Source organism: Zingiber officinale, chromosome 3B, assembly GCF_018446385.1.
Source record: "Zingiber officinale cultivar Zhangliang chromosome 3B, Zo_v1.1, whole genome shotgun sequence".
NCBI classification, from domain to species: Eukaryota; Viridiplantae; Streptophyta; class Magnoliopsida; order Zingiberales; family Zingiberaceae; genus Zingiber; species Zingiber officinale.
In genome coordinates this window covers 93004714-93024462 of record NC_055991.1, presented here as the reverse complement: position 1 = coordinate 93024462, position 19749 = coordinate 93004714, and the positions used below count along the sequence as shown (strand labels likewise).

General features: G+C 35.0%; 2 protein-coding genes across 2 annotated transcripts; one reads left to right on the top strand and one right to left on the bottom strand.

The window, feature by feature from the left end:
* Positions 1–506: 506 nt before the first annotated feature.
* LOC121967103 lies at positions 507–15043 on the top strand. The gene is made up of 15 exons (XM_042517130.1): positions 507–757; positions 1437–1525; positions 4591–4657; positions 4754–4869; positions 6898–6964; positions 7048–7096; positions 8748–8833; positions 8968–9227; positions 9313–9368; positions 9997–10082; positions 10448–10540; positions 10821–11262; positions 11336–11889; positions 14330–14561; positions 14650–15043. The coding sequence occupies exons 1-15, from the start codon at positions 578–580 to the stop codon at positions 14922–14924; spliced, it is 2652 nt and encodes an 883-aa protein (XP_042373064.1). The 5' UTR covers positions 507–577; the 3' UTR covers positions 14925–15043.
* Positions 15044–15830: 787 nt separating this feature from the next.
* LOC121967102 (pentatricopeptide repeat-containing protein At4g39952, mitochondrial-like) lies at positions 15831–19131 on the bottom strand. Its single transcript, XM_042517129.1, has 2 exons — positions 16314–19131; positions 15831–16224 (listed from the first exon to the last, which is right to left on the bottom strand). The coding sequence occupies exon 1, from the start codon at positions 19078–19080 to the stop codon at positions 16792–16794; it is 2289 nt and encodes a 762-aa protein (XP_042373063.1). The 5' UTR covers positions 19081–19131; the 3' UTR covers positions 15831–16224; positions 16314–16791.
* Between the last annotated feature and the right edge of the window lie 618 nt (positions 19132–19749).

The following is a 19749-nucleotide window of genomic DNA, read 5'->3' as shown; positions in this document are numbered from 1 at the left end:
ATTCAGATCACAATTTATATATATTTAAAAGTCGACCTATAAAATATTAGTGACTACTAATTACTTAGGATGAACAAAATTACCTTTTACATCAATGATTTATATAATTTTCAAATTTACTAATCAATCTCCATTCCAAAAAGATTTGCCTAATTTGTCTATGATTCAGAAAAGTTGGACTATTGTAAGGAAAGGATACAAAAGTGCCGAGGACATCAAGGTTAGAAAGGTTGGATATAAATAAGAATTTTTATCTTACAAATATTTTTATCAAAAGATAAAATAAAAAATATTGTTGAAGGCGGGGATTTGATATTAATGAAATATTGTGGGGGTATATTAGAAAAGTGATTAGTGCGGACTTAGTGGGTCCAGCGCACGCCCCCAATTCGTGAACCGGTAGTAAACCCTAGTCCCCCGACTGCCCGGTTCAAGTCAAATTGGACCGCGATTTCGAAGCGAGCCCCCGATAAAATGCGAAGCGGTTTAAAAGGCGAACTGACAAATGCGAAGCACGAACCGACTCCGAGTGGCCTTCGCCTCGGCATCCACCCTCGCGAGTCGCGGCGCGGCAGAGATGGGCGGCGGGCGGAAGCGCGGCCGCACGCAGCGGCGGCACTTCAAGCAGGGCCGGGAGAACGTCTGGAAGTACGGAAACAAGGAGGCCCGCCCCGATGACCCCTCGGCAGCCGACAAGCCCAACCCCACGTGGCAGCCTTTTGCTACCCAGAACGCCAACTTCGACGAGTATTACAAGGTCTACTCTCAACACATTCTCGTACGCCGAGATCCTTCCGATCTCGTGTATCGTGATCTTGCTCGATGAAGTTTTACTGGGTGTTCCCACGGTCGATTTCTAATGGATCAGTGCACTGTTGGAAAAGAAAGGCATTTTATAGATGTGTATCTCTGCTCTATTTCACTTCCAATATTGTGTTTGAACCTTTTTCCTTGGCTCTCTGCTTGCTCCAACTATTTTATAGTATTGGACAAATTCATTCTGTAAATGCATTATTTCTCTCAGGCTCATGTTCATCAAATCTCGTGTATATTTGACTTAGTTTCATCATGTTGATGACAAGACAATTGTGTAATAATTAACATTCAAAAAGGATTAAAAGGGTTTTGCTTGTCGTGATCTTGTAAGAATTTAAGTGGATATACTTAGTAGATGGTACATCACTTATATTTGCCGTGCACCAGTGGCATTGCATGTCACAAATTCCTGGTACATCATTGATATTTGCTCTGTGCTAGTGGTATAAGATAATCCTATCTTCATGGGTGTTATCATGAACATGAAACAATGAGACTTTGTATTTTTTTTATGTTGTGTGTTTATTCTTTAGAACAAAGATGGTAAAGTTTGAGTAGAACTTGTTGTTGTTACCTATATCCCATGCTTCCTAAAATGTCATGGTTTCAACCTTCTATAGGAGCAACATATTGTGCCTGAAGATGAGTGGGAAGACTTCATTTCTATGCTCAGAAAGCCACTTCCAGCTGCATTTAGAATAAATTCGAGGTGATTTCTTGTTGTTACTATTTTCAATTTGTTTACACATGCATTTCCAAAAAACTTGTATTATGAGAATTGGTATCTTAAACTCAATAAGCCAATGAGTCCTCAATCCTTTCTACCAGTCTCTTGTTCTTCATCATGTTTTTTTTTTTAAATTATTTTTTAATTGTTTTCTATATCAAACTACAATCACTTCCTCAAATTTAAAAAAAACTCCTTGCATTTTGAACGGGTTTTAATACGCCTGTCAATGATGATCATTATTATTTGTTACTTTAACATCTCATGTTATATTTGTTCTTATTGTGTTTGGCTTGTCGGTTTTGTATCTGTGTGCCAACCAAGCAAGGTTTCCATTGCCTTCTTGATTTTCTTGTGAGGACTGGTAAACTTCATCAACTTTCAACTTTTATTTTATTCACATGTCATCCTAGTTTTTATTTTTTTTGTGATGTTAGATATGGCTGATTTCAAATTAACTATTACCATCTTAATCATTCTAACTAGTCACCTCTAGCTCGAAAATGTTGATTTTTTGCGTCTCACTAGCCATATTCTCATTAGTCATGTAGAAAAATTGAAGAATAGCACTATCGATCGTAGATTTATTTTATTTGGATCTTCCATTTTTTATTTCCCAATAACCATGGTTGTCAATATAGGCATTGTTGAATCAGTATTACTTTCCATAAACTTTGGTATCTGCCATATTAGATCCACCATTTCCCATGAATCCCAATCAATGAGATTACCCTAAGAGTTTGAAATCAGAAAAAATGAAGAAAATTGAAAACAACACAATAAGCTGTTTAAACATTAAAGTCACTATTACTACATGTCATTGTGTAGGTATATAGTTAATGAATGATAATAGTACTTAATAAATCTGATAATTTTTTGCATGTAGTTATTGCATAATAATACGTAACTATGATATATATCATAACACTAATTAAGTATTTATGCTATCTAATTAGTATACCATAAATATTATCTAATACAAAATTATTAATAATGTTTATTAATATTATATTGTTAATATTTGCTACACAATTATTAATATTATATTTTTATCATAATGATAATTAATTATTTTACTATCTAATGAATATACCCTTAACATATATCTAATAGAAAATTATTTAATAATATTAATATTATACAAATGATATTATATTGTTAACAATTACCAATAAACAATATCTAATGAGTAATTATAATAATATTATTTTATTATTAAAATAATATTAGACAATTAACATATAGTAATAACTAGCATTAGACTGTTGCCAATATTATCTATAATACATAATACTAAATCTGATAAAAGCATTTCTTTATAATGTCTTTCCAACTATGTTTGTTTTTGTCGCTACATAATCTCTACAGCACATGAACTCTATCAAAATCGAAGTTGATCATCTCGATCTCCTTTGGTTGCTGCTGTTGAGCCTCCAAGTCTAACTTCAAGCTCTTTTGTGTTTCCAAGTGCCAACATCACATGCTAAGGCTCAAGCATTGTTTTTGTGATCAATCAATGGATTTATCCGAATTTCTTGTATTGGTAGTCAATTATGGATCAATGTTTTCATGTGGTCACTATCATTTTGACAAACTTCTGAATAACATATGGGCGTCTAATTTTTCAGCAAAAATCATATTGGATTAGTCAGATTCTGATCCAAACCAATGGATCCATATCGAAATTGGATGATCTTGGCAACCATGCTAATAGTTATTTCTATGCAATGAAACTCATAACTTGAAACCAATATACATCTATTTCTTATATGTTCAGGATTCCATGTATATGGGGTACTAGGTGGATTTGTGAATCAGTTTTCAACAATTTTTTTTTGGCTTAGCTAGTCTTGAAGGTATTAAAAGGTATTTCCATGCAATATATGCAATATATGAGGGCATTTTTGGATAAAAAATATTTAAAATATTATCTTGATAAAAAGCCATCAACTCCTTGGTTTCATTCATGGTTTGAAATCTCGCACCCCGAGTGAAACGGTCAAAATGTATTATTCTAGTAAATTATTGAAACTCGATGTCACTTGTCATAGAAAATGTTTCTTTCTTTTGCTTCATCTCCTTCCTCTTTCAACCTCAAATTTATCACTGACACCGTGCATATAAATGTCGGTACAATACTGAAATAGTATTGTTTCAGTTAAACATTGAAATTCTGGCACTTGAGATTTTGAACATTGGCTCCATCAAGAGCTGTTGTTTAGCCAACAACATTAGTGAACCGACTCCTTGAATTCCAGCAGTACTTCACTGAGTCACTGTGCCGCTTCCTCACAGAAGCTTTGATTGAACAAATCCCAGCTACTCAGTGACACCTTTGAATTTATTCATGGATGATATCACCAACGTCTTCTTTTGGATCAACAGCTTCCTCCTCGCCTCTGTATTTCCAAAATCTGTGATATAGCAGCAACTTTAACTCAGCCCAGCCTAAAACCTCTCATCCCTTTCCTCAGCTTATGTAGCTGACCTAATCTGGTGGTCCATGGAAGCTTATTTTTGTGGACAGTTGATGGGATTGAGGGGGCTGCTTTGGTAGATGAGATTGACCCAAATGCTCTCAGTTACTATTGGGCATGTTAACGCTGCTCTCCTCATAGCTTCCTGTCTGGTCATCCACCTTGCATTGCACATTTAGCTTACTTTAGTTCCACTATTGCTGTTCTAGCAGAGAACTACTCAAGGTTCCTTCAGTTTCAGATTTGTTTTATTCAGATTTCTTTATTCATTTATTCACACATCTTTATCATCCTGAAGTATTTTGCCCACATTGCTAATGTTATGTTCTGAGGATGCTGATTCAATCTTCTTTCACATGCTTTCTTTATTTCTGACTGGAATAATAGAAAAATTCTGTTTAATTTCAAAGAAATGCTGTAATTTTAAAAATAGATTTGCATGTCCTAATATTTGATCACCAACTGTGCCTGTTTTGTTCTCGGTCTTTCTTGTTCCTTTTTAAGCTGCATTGCTTTAAGGCTATGACCTGAGATGATGCAAACTAGAAATTTGATGCTACTTTGATGCAGTGGCCAGTTTTGTAAGGACATTCTGTTGCAACTGGAAAATGACTTCATAACATCCCTGAAACATGAGGTACCCACCATATTTTCTAAAAGTTCAATGCTTGAGTTGTATATCATTTTCACTTTTGTTATTTCATTTTGACTAATAATGAACTTTGATTGATAGGTCAATGACGAATGTGAAGTCGAAGCTATTAGATCTTTGCCTTGGTATCCAGACAACCTTGCTTGGCACCTGAATTTTTCAAGAATGCAACTTAGGAAAAGCCAAACTCTTGAGAGGTACTAACCTAAAGTTATTTTGTGAATTGATATTCATTACATTGACAAAAAGTTTTTTCCGCTTTTTTTTTGGAAAAAAAAGAATAAAAAATATTATAAATTTATTTGCACGTTTTATCTTTATGTTAATGATAAATAGTTTTGTGTATAATTTTGTTTATTGCTTGGACATGCACACTAACTTTCAAAGTTTCAATTATTTTTCCTCAACGCTATTTGTTGGATATAATGCACAAAATAAATTAGAGAAAAGTTTCTTATGGCAAATGCAACCACACATGCTAATGACATACTTTTATATGCCAGCAGACGAAAGCCAATTGTATGAGTATGTGTCCTGAATCTCCCATTATTATTCTTGTTCAGTTATATGTGACGGCAAATTGTTTTTAAATATTTAACTCACAAACCCATAGTTATTTTTCTATGGTGTGGCCTTGAAACTGAGTTCTGGATTCTTCAATTGGATTACTAAACTTTCTTTGGTCATGAATCTAGCCATTTGAATGGTTATCCTAACGTTAAAGGATTAATACAAATTCCAGATGAACTAAGGCTACTGTATGAGTCTGTTTATAACAGTTTCTTGACTCTTGATTGCCAAACAATTTATATATGCTTATAGAGGCAACGTTGAAACAAACCTCCAAGTTATAAAGAAGATTGAGATAAAATTGATAAAATAATTGAGATGATTGATTAACTAAAGGGATAGTTATCTCTCTTAGAGAAAAACGAACCCACACATATTAATCAAAGGAGAATTTTATTGATTGAAAACCAAAAAAAGATATGACAGTATTATAAACTTAAATAATAAACTAGAGAAGAAATAGAAAACATAATAATCCCCCAAAAATCTTACCGATTTAACAGACACCTATTAAACTATTACCAAATTAAAATACTATGCTAATCAATCTAAAGATACCAATCATAAAATAAACCATTTACTGAAATTAATTAAAAAATTTAAAATTCTATTCTATGTCTGTTGGTAGTTTGCATCACTTTTTTCTTGGAAAACTCAACTCTTGGAAAGTTATCATCAGGTTGTCATTTCTAAGCATAACAAACAATTGTTTCAACTCTGCTTAGCAATGTTTTTTATTTTTATCTTTCTTCTTTGGATACACCTAACAATGAGTAAGAAATTCATGCACTCATTTTGCACTTTGATTTTGTGTCCTTCCTTTTTGGTTTATCTTTACAACTAATGAAAAAACATGCGTCATAGGGCGGCTACCCGTGCATAGTAATGTCATGAAAGTGGTAATGTGGAGGAAGAATCTGCAGAAGATACACAGCACATTAATGGGGAACTATAATAATCCTAATAACTTTTACCAGATCAATGGATACATATAAAAACTAATCCCAAAGTAAAACATCCTACCACCAATTAAAAAAATAACCAATACTTAAATAGAATAATTAATAATGTTAATTAAAATTCAAAAAGAATTCTAGTCAAAGTCTATTCCTTGTTTGCATCACTTATTAGTTGGTAACAATAGAAGATCCAAGAAGTAACACAGTTAGCACTGAAGGTCATATAGGTAATCATTAAACCAGAAATGGTAAATGCAAATTTCTTATATATATTACTTTTTTACTTTGATAAAGTTGTAGGTTCTCTATTAGACAAGAAATATGGTATTGGCTGATTCCCTTTCTCATTGAAGATTGAAGGAAAACATTATATCAATGTTACCTCTATTTTAGCTAGTGGATTCTTTTGTGAGCAAATTACTGGGTGACATTTATAAGGTTGTTTATACATAATTCCTGGCATACCTTGAGTGATTGTTAGATGCTCCTTGCATGACGCTACTCTGATAAACATTATATCAATGTTACCTCTATTCCTTGAGTGATTGTTAATTCAGCAATATCAATTAGTATATTTTTCTAATAAATATTTATTGCTTAATAGGTAAGAGAAGATATATAAGTAAACATGATAATCAGCGTACCTTTACAATGTCTTTATGCTTGATTATTATATACCCTCTTCATTTCTTCCAGATTCCATGAGTTTTTAAAGCAGGAGAATGAAGTTGGAAATATAACAAGGCAGGAAGCTGTTAGCATGGTGGTTAATTGTTTTTCGTAATTTACTTATAGTAAATTTTCTATGCTTTACTCTCTACAATTTAAAGTACAATATCTATACAGGTGCCTCCATTGTTCTTAGATGTGCATCCAGATCACTATGTACTTGACAGTATGTGACTTTCTCTTTTATTTATGTACTTGTGAACATATGAAGTTTATTCAGTAAATTCAGCAGAATTCTTATATGAACAGTACTAGGAAGTATACTTTCCAGGATTTCATAATATTACCTTTATTGTATTTTACTTTGTTCAACGTTCACCGAGACCTCCAAATAGTTGATTACTTGATTTGTCACAGCACAAATTGTCTAACTGCATTGCTCCATTTTATTTCATGTCATACCAATTTTGAAGCACAACGTTCTCAATTGTTTTCTGTTTACAACATTATTGATGATTAATTTTATTCTCTCAAATTAAGCCCAAGTATATGACTCCAAATAGTTGGGACAATTATATGGCGAATCTATGTCCGCATTTGAAGGGGAGCCTTGGCGCAACGGTAAAGTTGTTGCCATGTGACCAAAAGGTCACGGGTTCAAATCCTGGAAACAACCTCTTGCAAAAAACAGGTTAAGACTACGTACAATGGATCCTTCCCTGGGACCCACATGGTGGGAGCTTCGTGCACTGGGTTGGTCTTTTTTTTTTTTTTTTTTTTTTTATCTATGTCCACATTTATATCATACTAGGAAATCATTTATTAGTCAATTAGTCATGGTGTTTAAGGTTTTCTTATTTTTTGTGAAAATCAAATATGTTTATTAGGTTAATGATAGAACCATAGTGCTCCCTCTCTTTAAGGCTTACTTTGAACTCCAAATACTTGATTTGCTTCGGCATAGTGTTTAATTCCATTAGTATGTTTTATCATCTTTCGTACCATGCGAGGCCCAACATTCTAGTTGTTTTCAATTTATAGCAATATTGATGATTACTTTTATTCTCATAGTAAGTATCTCATAGTCTAAGGTTTTCTCACTTTATGTGAAATCCAAAATTGCACATTAGGATGATGGTAACACCATAGTGTTTTCCTCTTTTCTAAATATTTGGTTTTCCTTAGCACAAAGTGCCTATAACTCTTAGCAATGTTTAGAATTTTGAGTCGTTTTCCAAATTTGATTGTTATAGATACTTTTTTGAATAATTCATCTTCATCTAGTTTCCCCCCCCTACTTTCTGTAACAATCCTTAGTTGCTGTTGGTTATTTTATAAATGGGAGGAAAAGAAATAGATGAAAGAGGGAACAAAATTATGGTAGGGAAAGGAATTAACTGTAAAAAAATAAAAATATATATAAAAGAGGAAACACTAAACCTAAAAAGATTAAAATAAAAGGGAAAGAAGAAAAGAAAAATAAAATAAACCAAAACAACCTGAACCGAATGGTAAATTCTGCTTGTGCCGACCGGCACGGCATGGTATCCCTAACCTTGGCTGTAGTCTGTTCTATTATCTTTCATACCAATGTGAAGCTCACTTTCTGGTCGTTTCCAGTTATAGTATTAGTGATGATCATTTTATTTTTTCTCATACTAAATCCACATTTTCATCATACTATGTTGAATCTTTTTTACTTCAGTTGTTAGTATCTGAAGCGATAGTCATCTTGGAGACATTAGGGTTCATCATTTTTTTGTGACAATCAAATAAGGTCATTAGGCTGATGGTGGCACCATATTTTATGTTGAAAATACATGACAGTTTTCATTTGACTTTATGTTGCTTTCTTGTTAACCCTCTTTCTTTTGCAGTGTGTGCAGCTCCAGGGTCTAAAACTTTTCAGTTGCTTGAAATGATACACCACTCAATTGAACCTGGACTACTACCAAATGGGCTGGTTGTTTCCAATCTGTTTGCCCTTTCTTCATATTTTTAAATTATTTGTCATTCTTTTCTATCATTCTCAGGAAGCGTGCAGTAACATCTAAGGATACAGTCTTCTCTAATGATTCTTCTTGCATGATGATATAGGTAATAGCAAATGATGTTGATGTTCAAAGATGCAATCTTCTTATCCATCAGACAAAACGGATGAGTACTGCCAACTTAGTAGTAACTAACCATGAAGCACAATACTTCCCTACTTATCCTTGTGTGAAGGATTACAAGGAAACTTTAAAAGGTGAAAAAGAACTTATGAAAGGTAGTTTGCAGTTTGATCGGATTTTGTGTGATGTTCCTTGTAGTGGTGATGGCACTCTCAGGAAAGCTCCTGACATCTGGAGGAAATGGTCAGATATTATTTCGTTCTTCAGCGGGTTCAATTTTCTCCAGTTAACCTATCAGACATGATTACATAGACATGATTACATACAGGAATGCAGGCATGGGTAATGGTCTTCATCGTCTTCAAGTTGAGATCGCGATGCGCGGTAACAATATTATGACCTTGTTTCATACTGGATTCTCAAATACGTTATCTTTGTTGAAGCTACTAAGTAATGCAATGTTATTAGTTAACTTGTCATAGGTTTCTTAGCTTTCATATCGAGATGATATTTGTTTAATTCTTAGCATGCTGTTGGTATGTTGCCTAGAACTTCCTGATTCTGTTTTGATGTCCATTTACATGTATTTAGCATTGAAATGTGAATTTCAGTATATACATTTTGCACAAACTGGTAATTAACCTTCTATCAGGATAGATGATTTTTTGACTGAAGAAGAAAATATTTAGATTAATTCTATTATCAGTTGTCTGTATTTAGATTAATTTAGGGCTTTTCTTGAGTAAGGTGTATTCTAAATGGAAAACATGTGTATATGCTTTTGCATTCTTTAATTTCCTTGTTAGCATATCTCAAATATTGCTTTCAATTGTCAATACCTTAAGCTAAACCACTTTGTTTCCATTGAAAATGTACTTTGTACGCTCAACAGCATTTTTTTATGAAGAGATTTGTTATCTGCTCACTATGCTGTTTGTATTAAAGGGTTTCTTTTCTGGATGTTATTTTACAGATTCCCATTGACTAATCATTTTAATCTTTTGAGTCACAGGTGTAGCATTGCTTAAAGTGGGTGGAAGGATGGTTTATTCTACCTGCTCAATGAATCCAGTTGAAAATGAGGCTGTTGTAGCAGAGGTTATCTGATATAAGTCATTTAAGTTATATGCTTGTCTTTTATTTTTTCCAACCCTTCCCCACTTGTACATGTAGCCTTTGATGTGCATGCTTGTTGATGTATATTTATCTACAATAGTGAGATGATTATTTCTTCAGTGTAGTAGTTGCTATGGAAGTCACTCATTGCCAAACATTAAATATCCAGTTTCAATTTTTAGAATTACATCCAATCTAGGGTATTTACAATTCAGTTTCTCACTCTTGCATACTTCATATGTTTGCTTTCGGTAAACCTTTCAGGATGATTTATTGATGTTGGTTTTGCTTTACTTTTGTGCAGTAAAATTGGTCACTGTGGAATTGTGATTCTCATATTTTTGTAGGTTCTTCGAAGAAGTGCTAATTCAATTAAGCTTCTTGATGTCTCTGGTGAACTATCTGAGTTGGTCCGCCGTCCTGGCCTTAAAACATGGAAGGTTGGCCTTGAACTTTATTGTCCAACACAGGTTTTGACAGTTTTTTAATTTACTGTTCTCAGCAATAAGGGGATTTAGACAAAGGATAATTTAAAAGATCCGGAAATTTTTTACTAATTTTCTTTTATTTTATTCAAAATTCATGATTCAAACATCTCTTTTACTCTTCATTGAACTACGATGTTTCTTTTCACTTAGCTAAAGTGATCCATCAATGCCTTGATGTTTTCTACTTGGCACTGGTTTTCTAACCTTTTTCCATGACCATCTATATTTACAGTTAAAAGATAGAGGCCTTTGGTTGGCCTCTCATAAAGATGTACCCCAGTACAGGAGGGGTGTGATTGTACCAAGTATGTTTCCTTCTGGAAAAAGTCACGATGAGATCCTTAAATATGATGGCCAAGAGAATGCCGAGATTCTTGGAAGTAACTCATTTGCAGAAAATGTTAACAAGGGAGTGAATCATTCAGAAAGTGTGTGTGTACAGCACCAAGCATTGTGTAAGAATTTGGTAGACAATGCACCACTGACTGAATCTTGCACTATCGAAAGTAAAATAGAGGAAGTTTCCAGTGAAAGTGTATCCATAGAAAAACATCATAGCTATTTTAGAGAAGTTTCTGAATTTCCCCTTGAAAACTGTATGAGAATACTTCCTCATGACCAAAATACTGGAGCTTTTTTCATTGCTGTTTTTGAGAAGCTTTCTCCATTAATGGGTAACTACATATCTGTCTTTTTTTTTCTTAGACTGATCAAGAATGCCTACTAAAGTGATGTTTCTTATTTCAGTCGCTCCAATTAAGCCTGCAAGACAATCAGCTGTAAGTGGAGATGCCTCACCAGATGATGGTGAAAATCTCGTGGTTGAATGTAATGACAAAATAGACTTATCTAGTAGTTCTCAAGATGGGCTAATTAATAATGCTTCTTTAGCAACTATTGATGTGGATACAAAAGTCGAGAAATCACCAGCAGTATCAGACAATGATGCAGTATCAATTCATACCAGGGGTACCAACTTGAATGAGGCAAGAGTAACTAATGAAGAGGAGAGGCTTCCATCTGAAACTAAGGCAGCAAAGGGCAAGTTGCAAACTGAAGGCAAATGGAGAGGAGTTGATCCTGTTGTATTCTTCAAAAATCATGCAATTATAAATAGTATACGATCATACTATGGTATCTCAGATTCATTTCCACTAGACGACCACCTTGTTACTCGGAATACTGATCCTAATCATATCAAGAGAATTTACTATATATCAAAGTCAGTTAATAATATTCTACAGCTAAATATCCAATCTGGAGAAAGGCTCAAGATAACATCTCTCGGCCTTAAGATTTTTGTAAGTGCTCATCTTTTCATTTGCTTTTATACAGTAAGATTCATGTCATGTTAAAGTTTACACTGAAACTATGGTTTAAATTGTTTTTTGTTTTGTTTTTTTTGCCTATTCTGTTTAGATTTACGATGGTAAATGTTAGAATATTGCAAATGATTTATTGACATGCTTGCATTATGAATTTACTTGTGGATCTATGAGCTTATACCCGTGAATTCCAAACTTATACCAAATGCCATTTGAATATTGCTTCTTGCTCAAGGCATTCTTGAAAGTCAATCAATTTTCCATTTCTGTGGAATGAAGAATGTGAAAAACGAAAATAACTTTCACTTTTCAAGAATTTGAAAATGTGAAAACTTGTTTGGTTTAGTAAAACTAAATTATTCATTGACATAGAAATAAAGAGAATTATTTGGTTGATTATTAATGATATTATATTTAACATATTAATGTATAACAAAATATATTATATTATGTGATATGGGGATGTTATTATATTGTATAATAATAGTAACAGTAAAGTTGGCACATCAGTAAAGTTGCTTTCGTGTGACCTAGAGGTCACGGGTTTGAGTCTCATAAACAAAGCAGGATAAGGCTGCGTATCTCATTGGGAGGAGCTTGGTGCATCGGGTTGCCCTTTATAATAATAGTAATAGTAGTAGTTCTATTTGCATAAGTTTGTAGTATTCTTAATTTGACTCTTTTAAAAATATATATGGGATTTTAGGATTTTAGGAAACTACTTATATCTGTTTCCTGTTTTCTAAGGTTTGTTTTTTATCTCTCATAGTTTAGAATTCCATTTGAAATCAACTTACCAAATATAGGTTTTCAGAAACTTTTATTTTTTATTTAAAAAACTGAAAATTAAAGAAAAGGAGAGCCTTAGTCTTTATAATACACGTGGATGTCATTCAGTATTTTGCCATTTCTGTGACACTTCTTTCTTTTTTGGGTTTGAGATAATTACTTGGGTCAAGACTACATTCTCCTAGCAATTCTCGTCCTCACTTTGTGTGATCATTGCATGTTGCTGTTTCCTGGTAGAAGCCTTGTGTTATTCTCTGAAGATTCTGATTCTAAGAGGGGCAACTGCTGTAACTCTTCATATCTTTGCAAGAATTAAAGAAAAGGTTTCTTGTAGCGAAAAAGGGAAACTATGTGGTGAAATAAAAATTCATTAGTAAGGGACCTTTATAATTTCTCATGTTTATTATTAGTGGAATAGATGATTAGTACCTTAACTATAGGCTGGGTTGTGTCAGTTAAATAGGCAAGAAGATGTATACTTTGCTACCGAAAAAACACAGAAGTTGTATTTTATTTTCTTCTATTTTTGTAGACTTCGAAATTAATCTCAAGTATTTCTTGCTCGGATTCTCACATTTTTGCCATAGTTTAAATTATAATTGGCAGCTAAAGGAATTTTTTTTGACTCACTTTCTTAAATCATATTTACCAGATTATGATACAAATTCTTGCTTGTTGATCTTTTGCTTCCATGATTAATATCCTATATTCATAAAGTGAGGAAGGAACCTAAATAATAGTAAGTATAGCACAAAAAGGGTCATTATATCCGTTGCTTCTATGGCTAATATCCTATATTCATAAAATGAAAAAAAAACTATATAATAGTAAATATAGCACAAAAGGTATATTATATATGCAATATGTCCTAAACCAGAAAAAATACTTCTCAGATGAAAGTATAAAATTAATAAGACACATAAATACTAAATTATACATTCACAAATAAATATACAAACATGATACACAAGTTTATATGCTTAAGTTTACCATGGTCAAGAATTTTATAATTATGTTTATTTCTCCTTTTCCTATAACATACCAATTTCACCTTGGATTTCTATTTCTATTTCATCCTTTATGCATTTATATGGTCCTAATGAAATATCCTGAATGACTCAAATTATTCCAATGGTTAATACTTTTGAACCATTGGAGCAATGACATTGAATTCTTTTCTAAGAACACAATTGTTTCTGGAGATCATTTCCACATCTTGGTTTATAATAAAGATTTCATTTTACTGATACCTAGGGGCTGCTTCTTCCTGTGCTTCGTCTCCAATTGAACATTTGGAGAGTGTTTGCTTGGACGTGCAAATTTCTAAGTCAAATTTTGGATTTTTTTTATTATGCTTCAGAAGTGTGCGTTTTGTATATCTTTTTATGTTATTTATTTTGGTTACTAATATAATTTTGGTTACTAAATGGTAAGGCCTGAAAAGGAGCCCAACAATAAAGTTAAAATAGTTGTTTCATGTTAATTATGGACATCGGTATTATATTCTATATCTATTTTTTGGAGTGGACTTGCTATATCTATTTGGCTAATCAGAAAGGCAAGTATCATTTTGTTGTGTGTAGTAGTCACACCTAATTTATCAGTTTCTGCCTTGTCACGAATACAGGAACGACAAAAGTCAAGTGACAAATCATATCCTTGTTCTTTCCGGTTATCATCAGAAGGACTACCTCTGCTTCTTCCATATATAAAAAGACAGATCTTATATGCGCCTTTAGCCGACTTCCAGCTTCTTCTAAAGCATAGGACAGTAAAATTTACAGATTTCGTCGATGCTAGTTTTTCTGAGAGGGCTTCAAGTTTGATGCCAGGTTGCTGCGTCTTGTGTCTCAACGAAGGTAAACCAATCATCTACCTGGGGTTTTGCATTTTTTCTGACCTGTTCATCTATGCATCATATGATTTTAATTCAATCATTGCAACCAGGCGACGAACCTAGAGGTGACGAAGTCGTGGTAGATTCCTCAACGATTGCTATAATTTGCTGGAAAGGCAAGACAAATCTTAGCATCTTGCTATCTCCGTCAGATGGTCAGGAGCTGCTTGAAAGGGTTGCTCTGCGTTTTGGCATTCAGAGCGGCATTTCTTCTCAAACAAAGGAGGATGGTAAAGATGAAATTGATGAGTTAGAGAACTCGAGCCCAGGTAGTATGAACGGTTCTGATGTGGCCGACGAGGAAGTAGCTTTGATGGAGATGTAGGGGCTTACAAAAACATATGTACCAATATCAGTGGATGTTCTTTGACAGAATTTGAAATTTGGCTGGGTGCAAATGAATCAAATTGAGCATAAGTATAAAAATATTGATATTTATTCAAATTTGAAATTTAAAAAAATATATATGATATTCAAATTTCATTCGAAATTCAAAAATATAAATAATTTTAGTTCAATGTAGGTTCAAAATAAAATTTGAGCCCGAATTCAATTTAAATTGATTCAAGCAGTATTAAACTATAATTCAAAAAACCATTAAATTCGAGTTCGATTTGAGTTATTTGAATTTTAATTTGAACGTATTATAAAAATAATCAAAATTCAATTTGGATTCGGCTTACGAGTAGTTCTTAAGCAATCAAATAAAATATTATAAGTTTAAATTTTATTAGAAAAAATTATCAAAATTCAATTCAAATAATTTCGATTACGAATTAAATATTTTTTAAATTAGCTAAAAAACTTGCGAATAGGATCAGCTCGATCATTTATATGTTTATGCTTCTTGATTCTCAATAGGTCCGTTTACAGTTATTGAATTTTCAATGGGATTTATAGTAGGGCAAATGCTCCTAAAATGTACCCCTTCTTGAGTGTGTAGAACAATGAGATAGCTTAAGGTGACGACTTCCTTTTTATTACAATTGAATTCTCAATGGGCACTACTAGTTCTAGTTTTTTTCTTTATTTTTTTTAGAAATAACACACTTCTTGATCGAAAAGAAGTTTTCTACACGCAAAAGAGAATCTGCATAGATATCAGACTATCCATTTTCTTTAGTGTGAGATGTCAAACTCTTCGTCGCGTGAAGTATTCTAATGTGGTCCAATCCTTCTTCAACTTCATACTGACCGAGCTGCCTTTTTTTAGTTGCCCTCTCTATTGCGATGGGGTAACTGATAATTTTATTTTATTTTCGTCGCATTGTATTCATAGAAACTGATAGGAAATTACCCTTTGACTTACAGAACATGAAAAAGATGCTCAAACGAAAACACTCAAAACATAAACTCACTTTCAAGAAAAAGTATGATAACCATATTAAACACTCAACACATCATTCTATGTCGAGAATCAGTCTTCCAAAACTCAGTTAACTGATCAACTGTTGGTGTATGAGGAATCTGAAACTTTCAGGTGCTTTTAATCGTGTTCCTGAACGGCCAGCAAATCCTTTCGTGGCATGCCAATAATCACTTCTTGTTCAGAGACACTGCTTGTTTAGATCAGATCTAGCATTAACAGCTTGTTCAGAAACACTGCTGGTGTAGATTTCATACTGCTGCTAAACACAGAGAACATCAGAATGAGCAGAAATGGAGAAACTGAGTAAGAAATGAAAATCTATTTGTAAGAATCTGAGTTTCTAACCCATAAACTCTGCATAAATAGAGAAACTATCAGCTAATGAGTAGGTTTCACTCCCAGTGTATAAAACTTCTACCAATGCAAAGTCAGGGGAAAGGATTGGACTACATTTGGGTCAATTGTACGTAACTTTATCTACATTGCAAGAGGCTGTTTCCGCGGCGGCTAGAACCCGCGATTGCAAAGTCATATAGCAGCAATTTTACCATTGCATCAAAGCTCCCCCCTTCATTCAATGCATCAGTTAGTTAATCAAATGTCTTTAGTATGACAAACTTGTCAGATTTACGACTTTGTAAAACTACATCAGCATGCTTCCACAATAGCGAAAGAATAATATGAGAGCACTACTATGATTCTTCGGTCTAGCCGAACCTACAACTTGACAAAGAGCCTTCTGATTCCTATGTCAATAGTGAAATGCTATGCTCATCATCCAGTAAATTGGAATCCTTTTCTCATGTCGACTCCTATTCCCATGCTATACAGCACTCCATCCCACAGTTTTCTTCATCCTGTTATCCTTCATCATACCCCGCAAGCTTTCAACCTCCTTCCATTTACCATCACCACTATACATATTGGACATGAGAATATAATAACCATCATTTTCAGGTTCTGAGTCAAAAGCTTCCTTCGCAACCCGCTCTCCCAATGCTACATTGTTATGAATTTTGCAAGCACCTAGCAGAGTTCCCCAAATCGCACCATCTGGCTTAATTGGCATCTTAAGTACCATATCTTCAGCATCATACAGATAACCTGATCTACCTAGCAGATCCACCATACAAGCATAGTGCTTCAGCATAGGTGAAATAGAATACATGTTCATTTTATCGAAGAATTCTTTTCCCTCATCAACAAATCCTGCATGACTGCAAGCAGACAGAATTGCAAGAAATGTGGTTTCGTTCGGCCTGATACCGATTTTCTCCATTTCTCCGAACAACATTATTGCTTCCTTTGCATGTCCATGGATCCCGTATCCTGAAAGCATGGCATTCCAAGCAACGATGTCTCTTTCAGGCATAGAATCAAAGATACCTCTTGATATTTCAAGCTGCCCACATTTAGCATACATATCAACCAGTGCTGTATTCAGAGAAACATCGTGCTCTAATTCCATTTCTTTTGCATAGTTGTGTATCCACTTTCCGAGGTTTAGAGCCCCCACACACGAGCAAGCAGATAGCACAATTATCAAGGTAGTCAAACTAGGTTTCACATCGCTTAGAAGCATCTGATAGAAGAGTGACAAAGCATTATGTGAATAACCATGATGTGCATAAGAAGCTATTAAAGCATTCCAGGTGACAGCATCTTTACTGGTCTTCTCAAAGATCCTCTGAGCAAGATGAAATGCTCGACATTGTCCATACATTCCCACCAATGTGTTACAAATAGATTTGCATTCGTCAAGTGATACTTTCATGGTGTAGCAATGGATGGACTGGCCTAATCGCAATGCCATTAAATGAGAACAGGAGGAGATTGCTGAAGCAAAGCTGTTGAGATCAGAAATCAATCCTTGAAACTGCATCTGTCTGAAAAGATCTAAGCACTCAATGTCCAGCCCCGCCTTACCATAACTGATAACCATTAAATTCCATGATTCTGCATCTCTATTGTCCACTGCATCAAAAACCTTTCTTGCAAGATACAACAGTCCAAACTTGCAGTACATTGATATTAAAGCATTAATAACTAACATGCTCAGTTCATAATTTCTCCTCAACACCATGCCATGAAATCCCTTACCTTGACAAACTTTACCTGCGTCGCTGAATCCCAATAATATACAGCTTAGTAAAACCCCATCAGCATCTACTCCTGAATCTCGCATCTCGCTAAACATGTGCATACACTCAAGAATTTGCCCTTTTCTCATATGAACGACTATCATTGCAGTCCATGAGATTACATCCCTCTCTGGCATTGCTTGAAAAACTCGAGCAGTCTCATCCAAGCATTCACATTTTGAGTACATTGAGAGAAGTGATGATTTCACAGAATGAAAATGCTCCATTCCAAATTTCAGAAGCAATCCATGGAGGCATTTCCCTTCCTTCAGGGCCACCAAGCTTCCGCAAGCTTGCAAACCTGCTTCCATAGTTCGAGAATTGGGCAGTCCACTGACTCGGTGCATTTCCTTTAAACACAACAAAGACATCTCAGCCTCCCCGTTCCTTAAGCAACCAACAATTAGTGACGTCCATGCAACTACATCTGTCACGGTCATTTCGTCAAAGACCCGAAGGGCAGGAGCAACATCTCCGCACTTGGTGTACATGTAGACCAAAGAGGATCCCACGCCTACTGAATTCTCCGGCAAAAGTCCGAACTTTGTGGCGGTCCCGTGGATGCAAGACCCGAGACGGAGCAATTCGAGCTCAGCTGCGGTGGAAACTACCATGGGGATGGTGAACTCGTTGGGGGGAGCGCCGGAAGAGCGCATGCCGCAGAACAGGGAGAACGCGAGGCAGAAGTCACCGGCCCCGAAATGGGACTTGATGGCGGAGTTCCAAAGGAAGGTGTCGCGGGGGTTGGAAGGGGCTGCGGCGGCGAAGACGCGGTGGGCGAGGTCGGGGCGGCGGAAGGAAGCGTAGAGGGCGATAATCTTGGCGGCGAAGAAGGGGTTGGAGGACTGGCCGGAGGCGATGAGGAGGGCGTGGTGGCGGCGGAGGGAGAGGAAGTCGGGGGTGTGGCCGGAGAGGAGGAGGTGGAGATCGAGGTCGCCGCAGAAGCGGCGGAGCCTGGAAACGAAGGGCATCGGGCGCCGCAGGATGGAGACTCCAACTCCCGCATGATTTGTGCTGCCGGGCCGCTTAGCACAAGTATGCGACGGTGCCCTATTTATAGGACTGTCATAGCGGGCCGACCGGGACCGAGTCAGGTTGAGCCAGATCATTCTATTCATGTGACGTGATAAATTGAGCTCAGCAATAATTATTACTTCCGGGTCGGTCGTGCCCGTTACCGTCATTTTATATTGATTTTTTTTTAAAAAAAAATTAGAAATATTAAAAAAACATCCAAAAAAAACATATAGGTTTATTTGTCATCTCGAAGATTAAGTCTGTTTAATCAGTAAAAGATGTCACTCTACGCGATTCAATATTACTGAATGTATGGTATTTTTCACAATTTCATTTTGATTCGATTTTTACCTTATGCTATAAATCTATAATATAATTTATAGCTGTCAAATGGGCCAATTAATGATGGAATGGGTCATGATCCCATGAACACGAACAATCCACGAGAAAAGAAAACAGAGGCTGAGATTTAAGCATCTCAACTTGATCCCATGAACACTCCTATACATCTATCAAATATTTCAAGCATTTACACACCTCTAAGTTTATATTTAAATAGGATGGGAGAAGATTCATTAATAGAAGGACAAGAGAGAGGGAAAGAAAGAGAAAGTACAAAATTA

What these genes read in the sequence shown, in the direction of transcription:
- LOC121967103 (XM_042517130.1), top strand. Translation starts at nt 578, where the DNA reads ATGGGCGGCGGGCGGAAGCGCGGCCGCACGCAGCGGCGGCACTTCAAG. An exon ending in GGCAGGAAGCTGTTAGCATG is followed by an intron (nt 6,965 to 7,047) that starts GTGGTTAATTGT and finishes ATATCTATACAG; the next exon opens with GTGCCTCCATTGTTCTTAGA. An exon ending in CTCTCGGCCTTAAGATTTTT is followed by an intron (nt 11,890 to 14,329) that starts GTAAGTGCTCAT and finishes TCACGAATACAG; the next exon opens with GAACGACAAAAGTCAAGTGA.
- LOC121967102 (XM_042517129.1), bottom strand. Translation starts at nt 19,080, where the DNA reads ATGCCCTTCGTTTCCAGGCTCCGCCGCTTCTGCGGCGACCTCGATCTC.